This window comes from Camellia sinensis, chromosome 10 (assembly GCF_055761805.1).
Source record: "Camellia sinensis isolate YWXY chromosome 10, ASM5576180v1, whole genome shotgun sequence".
Classification (NCBI taxonomy): Eukaryota; Viridiplantae; Streptophyta; class Magnoliopsida; order Ericales; family Theaceae; genus Camellia; species Camellia sinensis.
The window spans coordinates 136,142,041-136,151,931 of NC_138970.1; the positions used below are offsets into that span (position 1 = coordinate 136,142,041).

Here is a 9,891-nt window from a genome sequence, read left to right on the forward strand (position 1 = left end):
TTTCTCTCTCTGTCTCTCTCGCTCATCTCTCTTATCTCTGTCTCTCTCATTTCTTTTTTCTCTCTCTCTCTTATCTTTCTATCTCTCTCTATCTCTCTCGCTCATCTCTTTTCGCTCTATTTCTCTCTCTTTTTGTCTATCTCTCGCTCATCTTTTGTTTCTCTCTCTTTTTCTGTCTCTTCATCTTTCTCTCTCTCTCTTTCTCTCTCTATCTCTTTTTCTGTCTATCTCTCTCTCCCTGTCTCTCTCTCACTCATCACTCTTCTCTATCTCTCTCTGTCTACTTGTCTATTTGTCTATTTCTCTCTTACTATGTTCGTCTTGCTCACTCTCTTACTCCCATCTTCTCTATTTATTGAGCTCCTTCTCGACTTATCGATCCACTATAAGAAAATACACTTTTAGCAACCACTTTGTCTATCTCTCTCTCTCGATCATCACTCTATCTCTGTCTCTCTCTCTCTCTCTCTCTCTCTCTCGCTCATCACTCTATCTCTGTCTCTCTCTCTCTCTATCTCTCTTCTTTATCTGTCTCTCACAAAATTAAAATATTTTTAAAATATTTCAATATTTAAAATATTTAAAAAATTGATTTGAATTAAGTTTTGAAAAGAGTTTTGAATTATCTGTCTTCTTTATTTATTGCGCTCCCTTTCGATTTGTCGATCCACTACAAAAAAATGCACTTTTAGCGAGCACTTTGTCTCTTTAGTCACCAAAACTAAAAAATTTGGAGGGATTAATTTCAAAATTTGGAGAGATTTTATAAAACTAATTGGCGACTAATTGACATCTAGTCGCTAATGGTCTTTTCGGTAAATTACACTTTTGGCTACAAAAAGTTTAGTCGGTAAAGGCTGATCATGCATTCATTTCCCGACTAAAAATAATTTAGTCGCTGTTAGTATACAATTTAGGCTAAAAAAAAAAATTAACCTGTAATATATATATTCTCCCGACTAAAATAGTACTTAGTCGCGAAATATGACTTTTAGCGACCAAAACTTTCGTCGCTGTTGAGTGATAATTCATTCCTTTCCCGACTAAGTAAAAAATTAGTCGGTAAAGGTTGAAATTTCAACTCGCGCGCCACTTCATTAATTCGGACCCGCGCATTTATCTGTAGGCAACAGTATCACACACAAGTGATCATTACCCACAGTGTTCCCCTACCCTCAGAAACAAAACAAAAAAAACCCTAGAGAGCCGTCGAGGCAGAACCTTGAAGCAAGGGTTTGGGCAGTGAACCAGAGGCTACCGATCAAGATGGTAAGACAGATCGCTGATTAGAGATACTGATTTCTCAGTTTTACTACCAATTATCATCGATCAATCAATCAATCAAAACTCTGAATCTATATATGTATGTATCTCTGTTTTTGTGCAGACTTTCAAGCGAAGGAATGGCGGCCGCAACAAGCACGCCCGTGGCCATGTCAAGTTCATCCGTTGCTCCAACTGCGGCAAATGCTGCCCCAAGGTCTCCTCTCTCTCTCTCTCTCTCTCTCTCTCTCTCTCTCGCTCGCTCTCTCTCTCTCTCTCAGTACTTACATTTAACTGTGTGCATGAATGTTTATGATTGATTTGAATTGCTATGCCAGTGATAGAAACTGTAGTTGATGTTCCTTTGATACTGAATTTGCTTCGAAAGCTCAATTTTTTTTTAAGATCATCTCATCTGTGTTCATTTGTTTTGGATTTAATGGGAATTTTTATGCTGGTAACTCTGCCAATGCATCACTGTGGGTAATTGGCTAAATGGTTTGGATATTTTTGTATCAATTGATTGGGGTTGATATGAAGGGGTTGGTTTGTTAATTATTTTTTAGTAGCATTTTTTAGATAAAAGCGAGAGGACAAATGTTGACCAAGTCTGTTTTGGTGCTGTCTGCTTGTAGATGCTTTGAGAGGACAAAAAATCATTAACTTCTTTGATGAATCAGTTTTGCAAATTTAATTATACATGTTTTGGTTGGCAGGTCTTTAAGCATTATTTTGAAGAGTTAGAAGAGGAACCACTTAGACATAACTTTGTTGTAGTGGTAAGTTAATTTATCAATTCTTTTTTCTATCAAGGTCTTTTGTTTTGATTGTGATACTAATAATTGTTTGGAAGAAGCTTTACTGATGCTTTTTCATTTGGTAGTACGAACTACTTGATGAGATGATGGACTTTGGCTACCCTCAATACACTGAAGCAAAGATTCTAAGTGAATTTATTAAGACCGATGCTTATAGGATGGAAGTGACACAGAGGCCACCTATGGCTGTGACAAATGCTGTGTCTTGGCGCAGTGACGGCATAAATTATAAAAAGAATGAAGTACGTGTATTCTTGTGAGAGATATTAGCTGATATTGAAGCCACTGGATTATTTAGAATGAAGTACGTGTATTTTTGTGTTTCATGGAAGAACACGGGTTGAATCCTTGAGTAATTATAGAATCCAAAAATTCTTCGCTCTGCTGGAGGGTTTACTGGTTTGAGTTTATTATAATCCTAAAATTAAGATATCATGCTAGGCTCACTAATTATCTATATACTAACTAAAGAGTTGGTCACATTGCCTTATATGCTTGTTGCATCCAGACCCTAAGGTCTGGAGTCTGTCATATGGATGTATAGATATGCAGATTAAGGTTTGATTAGAATACTAGAAGGCAGCTTGGCCAGACTGGTCCTTGACAAATAACATTTTATGTTGAATACTAACATGTCAATATTGGGCAAAACTTGATTTTGTTAAAATATGCAATTAATATTATGTACTTGTGCAGAAGTTATGATGCGATTTGAGCTGTTCTGTAAGGGTGGTGTTTGGCCACATAGACCCATTGAGATTCATTTTGGTTCTTCAGTTGCAATGGGTATTTCAGGTACTTCTCCAATTCTTCAATTCTCCATTCCTTTAAATTAATTGTGAATAGAGTAGTTTAATGGTTGTCAATAATCCTTTGGTCACAGTTGTATATATCCATTTAGATTTAAGTAACAGACTCCATGTATTAGTTTGAATACATCATGGTTAATATAAAAGAAATCAAATAAATTGCTAATGTTTTTTGCTGCAAATAATATCAGAGCTTTCTTGGTGGAAAAATGTATGAATGATACTCTCATAAGTTTGTGGAGGAGAACAAAATGTGTAGGAATATTGTTCTCAATACACAGGAGCTGCTATTAGACATCACTTTGAACCAATTGCCTCCGGTCTCATAGAAACCAAAGAAATTGAACAAAATCAACTTGCCCGGAGCACCTAATTCTCTTTATTATACTGCAATCTATTAATTAGAGACCAGTTCAAAGAATGTCCATCACCTCATTCACTCGTTATTGTTTCTGTGCTCACCACAAATACTGAGTCCGTATCCAGCTATCTGTCCATCACCTCATTCAAAGAATGTCCATCAACTCAGCTTTGGTTGGTTGGTCCAACCCTTGTAATCTGTTGTACTTGCAGACTAAGCCAACCGGATAATTCTCAATCTCTCTTCTGGATCAAGCTATCTGCAGACTCACTTGAATTGTCTGGTTTTCTTTTTCTTTTTTTCTTTAAAGGTGTAGAATTGTATATTCTTTTATTGCATCTTTCATATCCTGCTTGAGTGGATATTAATGTTGTGAACTACTCCATATATGTGTGGTTAATTTATTTTTTTTCTTAAAGAAAAGCCAAAAATCTTGATTTCTTTTTTGTTTTCATTGATCAGTTTGACAAATCTTATAAACATGTGTCTTGTTTTGTTTAGTTTGTGTGGAGGCAGAGGAGGAGGGCCTTTTGTGATTAGCTCCATTACATTTGATGTGGCTCATTTGAAGAGAGCGTAATAGGAAGACCTTTTGAGGAGTTGAACAACCCCTTTATAGGCTTGAGAGGTTCTTTTTTTTGGTATAGTTAGATTTAGGAAAGGTTATACTTGACATGGATAATTTCGTCGGCTTGGTGGATTCTCTTCATTTGTAGGAACGAAGTACATTGTGACCCTAGTTTTACAATACTTATTTATTAATGACTAAAGTAAACAAACCCAGATCCTTTAAATATATATATTTTAATAATATTGTGGATGTCTAGAGCTTGATTTACATAGATTGAACTTGTGTGTGTGTATATATGTATGTCTAATCTAATGCGTGTTGGAAATGAAGAATTGGGGATGCGTAAGAGAAAAAGGACACAAGAATATCATCTATTCTCTGATTATTTTTTCCATTTTTGTTATAAATCAATAATGAAATCTACGCCTCAAACAGAATTGCATTATAATAGATTATTATGCCAAACAAACAGATGATTTAAGAAATCTGAACTTGATAAATAAGATTATCAGCGCTTAAAATATCTCCATGCACTACGAGACACAAGTACGTATACTTGCTATATTATCCAGTATATATCCCTTAAAAAATTCTCATTGCAAATACCACCATTATTTAAAAGCTTCTTCAGATTAGCAATTTTCGGGTACACCTTCACATTGCAGAAACTTTATCCACATTCAATGTAAAATGCACATGAGTTTTAGGTTGTCATGAGCAGACAACCTGGCAAACAAATCTTTAAACCAGATATTGAGAAGTATATTGTAAACATTCAGGTGAGCAGTAATTATCAGGGAAAAATTATTTATAAACCTTCATATCATGCAACTGACTTCTTAGAAAGACTAAAATTTTTGACTGTCTTAGGACCCTCAATTTCAAGCAAAGTATTGAACTATAATCAGGAGAAAAAAGGGGTGGGGGCTTGAGCTTTACGGCTCAACTGTTGTCACCTGTTGCCATTCTCCATCTACTTCTTCTTTCCACAATGTTACACTGTTTTTCCCATCAGCCACGGCCAGTATGTTTCCAGTGAGCGACGAAGAGACCCTCCAAACAGGGGTCTGAAAATCCTTCAAAACCTTACCATCCCATTGATCCCCTTCCTTCGCCACAGTCCACACAATGACTCTCCCATCCTGTGAAGCACTTGCAATTGTGGATTTAGGGAGTCCTAAGTTAGGTGCCCAAGCAACATCCCTAACCCAATCAGTATGGATTTGAAGAGCAGGGAGGCAATCCATCTTCCAAACTCCATTAGAAAGCTTCCACACTTTTACAGTATTATCATAATAGAAAATTTTACAGATTTGACATGCCGACTGCTGATTAGTTAGGAGATAAAAATAACCCAATTAGTGTGATACAGATTTTTATTAGTCAAAAATATAATACCATGGTATATATGAAAGTATTAAATAATGTTTAGAGAGGAAGAAACTTTTGTAGTTATGAGTGTTTTTGTACAAAAAAATTTCCATGCATACTCTAGTTAATAAAGCACTTTTGGTACATGGTCTTGTTCAGTTAGATTCTGCTTTTACATATATGCTCCTATGCTCTTCAGGTTGTAGTGAAGGATGTGCCTGTTAATACAAAGGAAACATATGTTATTATAGATAATGGTTACTTTGAGAATCGGCACTCCTTCTTAAGCTTCTGTCAAGGAAATCATTATCAGTTTGATACCCTTCGCCATGTCAAGCATTCCTCAATGATGATCCTTTATTATCCCCATAATCCAACCAAGCAAAGTGTTGGGACCAGCTGCTGCATTTGCCATCAGGATATTGTGGTGAATCAGGGATGGCACTGTGAGATCTGTCCAAGGTTTGATGCTTGTGATGCTATCATAGAAAAGGTGATGATTGTCATATTCATAAATTAATGTTCATCCGTTGTAAATTGTGGGTCAAAGAATGGACAGACTCAGCAGCAGAAATCTACGCAGGTATGGAGATTTATTTAAATATGCATTTCAACTTTTAAAGAAAAAGCTTAATCACAAGATTATAGAAGTTAAAACCCTGATGTCAAATTTTAATGCTTCTCACTTGCCCAGAGTCTATTCTTGGGTTCAAACAAAATATCAATCTTTTGACCTTCTAGTGGTTGCAGAGGCAAGGGGTTAACGTTTTAGAGGCACATGTCAAAGCTTTTAAAGTATTTAAAAAAAGATCCAGCTTCCTATATTTTTCCAAATATTTTGTCAGCATGTTGTAGCTAATTGTTTGAGTTTCTTTTCCTTTTGGTTCAAAGATTCGATCTTTCAGTCTTGCAGTACAAAAAATTAATACCACAAGGGGTCAGTTATTTCCACACCACGTGTAGAAGTTTTTGAAGCATTTCTTAAATGAAAATTGTTAAATTTTAATTCTGGTACTACAACTTTTTTGCAATTTTCTATATTACACCTTAAAAGTTAGGGCCCTTCTGGAGGTTGTGCTTCGATTGTGCCTCATTGCTCTTGGCTCTACACATGTTGACTTTTACCATATCAACAACATTTTCAATTTTATATTTTCTACTTTGAATAGTCTAAAAGTGCTTCCTTGGTCACTTGTTGCTCACTTCCTCTGGTTGGAGAATATCACATGGGTTTTCTAGATTTAACAACTTTATAATCTGGTAGTGCAGATGAGGGAAATACTGGATGTTCTGATGCATGCCTCCTAATGTAATGTGACCAAAAGCAGCATCTGCTCCTATCCAAACTGTGTTCTGGTAATAAGGCTTTTCCACCATTCACATCAATGCAATCTTCGGTTTGCTGGGGGCTGTCTCACCCGTCAGAAAACCTGGATGCTGCTGGCATTGCACTCAAAAGATTGAAGGAAATAACAAGAGGTGGTTGTGTTCTTAAAAGGAAATCATAGGAGTTGCTATTTAAGTTGTACTCTAATATTTTTATTTTAGATCTTTAATCCTTTTTCTTTTACTAAAATGTGATTTTATTGGGTGTTAGTGCAATTTAACTCAATTCTCAAGTTTGTGTGGTTCATATAACAATTAAGTACATATATGGACAATTAATCATTGGAAGTAGACTCTCCGTTTTACGTTTTTAATGATTGTGGAATTGGGCTTGTACTGACATTTCATGCAGCTAAAAGATGTTTGTAGTTAGATTTATCAATTCCAAGCTTTGTTTAATGGGAAACAAAATTTGACAATTTTCACAGGTTATGTTCAATGCAATTTTGGAGAACACTTGCAGTGAGCAAGGAGCAAGGATGTCTGCCATGGATAATTCCAGCAAAAATGCTGGCGAGATGCTTGATCGCCTCACACTTACTTATTATAACAGGTCTCTCTCTCTCTGAGTTTTGGATTATTCTATGTTTGTTGCTCATACATTTAAGTTTGTTTTTATTTTTTTGTCTATCTGATCTACCTTATTACTGTCATTGATAGAACCCGTCAAGCATCTATCACCACCGAATTTGAGTCATAGTTATAAATTTAGTGTGTTTGTTATTTAGAACATTTGATTATGATAACGTGCTTGGATTATGATAACCTTATTGTGTTGATTCTAGGTGACTCACTTTCTTGTTGTGTTGATTATAGCTCACTAATACTTGAAGTACACTGAGATAATGCGTTTTTTCATTATTTGTAACTTATTTGATTATGAATGACTATTGATTATTTAATGAGGTTATGTTGTGTTGATTCTTATTATTTGATTCTTCTTTTCTTTTCTTTTTTCATACATTCTCGGTTTTTTTTTTCATTCTCCCTTTTGATGGATCCACTACTTTTGAAAATGTGAAAATTGTTTTATTTTACTTATTTTTTCCCCTCCCAGTACTGTTTCTTGGAGAGTTTTCAATGTACTTTTTTTCCCCTCCCACTATGATATATATATGTCGTCCAGAAGTGCCTCTACACGTACCGAACTAATGATTTTTTCCCCTTTTTTGCAGATGTTTTTTGGACATACAAAAGTGGATATGTTTTTGTTGACAAGTACGTGAGGACATTGTGGTACAAAAGTGGATATGTTTTTATATAGTGGTTTGTACAAAATATTTTTTTGGTAGAGTAAATATCAGCTAATTTGGTAGAAATTAACATAGCACGTGGTACAAAATAGTTTTGTGGCAGTATAGAATATAATTTTTGTTGTGGTACAGAAGTTATAGGTGTACAATTAATTTCGTTATTCCAGTATTATGTATGGAATTAAATTCTTGACGTGGGATTAGACATGGTTCTTATGAAATTTGTAATATATATATAAGTGGACGTTTAATATTAATTTTTTGGATGGTTGGAACTGAAATATGTACACGTTGTTGAATGCTTGATAACATATTTACCGTTGATGGATTATATTGTTTAAACAGGGTACAGGTTGTATTAATAATAGATTTAGTGATGGATTAATTTGTACATGCTGTTTATAGAAAATTTTATTTTTTTTAAAAAAAAAAACACGTTAAAGTATTTGGCTACCAAATATTTTGGTAGCCAAATACGTAATAGTTATTCTCAAATTATTTGGCCACCAAATATTTTGGTCTATAATAGTTATTCTCAAATTATGGTAGCACTTTTAGTGACTAATTTTTTAGTGGTGGAAACATACTTTTTGCCGACTAAATACAAGCTAGTAGCCAAATGTGTACTTTCGGCGACTAATAATTTAGTAGCTAAAAGTGATACCTTTTGCCGACTAAATACAACCTAGTAGCCAAATGTGTACTTTTGGCGACTAATAATTTAGTAGCTAAAAGTGATACCTTTTGCCGACTAAATACAAGCTAGTAGCCAAATGTGTACTTTCGGCGACTAATAATTTAGTAGCTAAAAGTGATACCTTTTGCCGACTAAAAAGAAGTTAGTAGCCAAATGTAGTCATTCGGCGACTAATACATTAGTGGCGGAAAACATACCTTTTGCCGACTAAACACAAGTTAGTAGCCAAAGGTGGTCACTTTCGGCGACTAAAAAAATTTTAGTCGCCAATACTATCACCGACAGGGTAAAGGCGACAAGCTTAGCGACAAAATATTATGGTCGCTAAATCGTTTCGGCGACTAAATATGTGACTTTTGGTAACCAATATTTTGGTAGCCAAAAGTGACATTTCTTGTAGTGTTTGTCGGCCACCAATGTGGCCTGCTGGCCACCCGTGGCAGATTAAGGGTCTTTTTGGTCTTTTTGGCTTGGGTATTTAAAGATAAGGCTTGGCACTTTATTTCCATACAACCCCATATCTGAAATTCTTCCCTCTCTCTCTCTCTCTAGGTGCTCATTCTCTCTAGATCCACACTTTCTACGCATTTTCCAACACCCCACACAAAGTTTATTCGCTAAATCCTCTTTGTTTCCTTCACTTTGAACAGATTGAAATTTGATTTCGGTGCCTTTTCTTGGAGTTTCACCATTCTAGGCTTGTTTTCCTTAAGTTTCTCTCGAGTTTTGTACACTTTTCTCGACTTTGACTTTTCCCTTCACTTTCTTTCTCCTAGGGTTTGACTTTTTCAAAGTTTGCCCTTTTTTGTCCGCTTTTCTTCATTTCTCACCACTTTTGCATCTTCTTTCTAGATGGCGGATGATCTACCCCATAATGGAGCTTCGTTCGAGATTCCACCTTCGACAGAGATGGAGGCCAAGCCTGAGCCCAAGATACTACCACTAGGAGTACGTCCTTTTGATCCGGCAACATACCATTGTCAATACATGTGCTACCTCTCAGGGGTATTAGGTACTTCATTGCATTTGCGTAACGCGCAACGGAGGACCTCTTGCTACGAGAGCCGGACTCCCATTTGTCTTACGACACCACCGAGGTATACACTATATTCTCACGTTCTCTTCACTGTACATTGCATTTCTTACTTTAACTGTATTAGCTACTTCAACTGTAATACATTTCTTGCCTTAATCATACTCTTGCAGTGTATTACTTACACTGCCTTTTTATCTGCCTGTTCTCATATCATTGTATATCACTGTTCTGATCACAAGAGGACTCTCGCTGTAGTAGGGGCTATGGAGCCATGTCATGGAGGGACTGGTATATGGAGCTCCCTGCCGGTGTGCACCACATCATTG

The 9,891-nt window shown here is 35.8% G+C and overlaps 1 protein-coding gene across 2 annotated transcripts; it reads left to right on the forward strand.

Annotated features, from left to right (window-relative positions):
* Positions 1–1,140: 1,140 nt before the first annotated feature.
* On the forward strand, positions 1,141–7,536 carry LOC145801323 (AP-1 complex subunit mu-2-like). Of its 2 annotated transcripts, XM_082892412.1 has the most exons (7): positions 1,141–1,269; positions 1,388–1,480; positions 1,980–2,042; positions 2,147–2,876; positions 5,393–5,776; positions 6,463–6,672; positions 7,008–7,519. In XM_082892412.1, the coding sequence occupies exons 1-4, from the start codon at positions 1,267–1,269 to the stop codon at positions 2,339–2,341; spliced, it is 354 nt and encodes a 117-aa protein (XP_082748538.1). In that variant the 5' UTR covers positions 1,141–1,266; the 3' UTR covers positions 2,342–2,876; positions 5,393–5,776; positions 6,463–6,672; positions 7,008–7,519. The 2 variants fall into 2 exon arrangements, with proteins under 2 accessions (XP_082748538.1, XP_082748539.1); XM_082892413.1 differs by lacking the exon at positions 6,463–6,672 and having other exon boundaries at positions 7,008–7,536.
* The last annotated feature ends 2,355 nt before the right edge of the window (positions 7,537–9,891 follow it).

Bases quoted from the DNA above. Each gene is read 5' to 3' on its own strand.
- LOC145801323 (XM_082892413.1), top strand. The intron at 1,481-1,979 runs GTCTCCTCTCTC...TTTGGTTGGCAG, and splicing joins GCGGCAAATGCTGCCCCAAG to GTCTTTAAGCATTATTTTGA. The intron at 2,043-2,146 runs GTAAGTTAATTT...TTCATTTGGTAG, and splicing joins GACATAACTTTGTTGTAGTG to TACGAACTACTTGATGAGAT.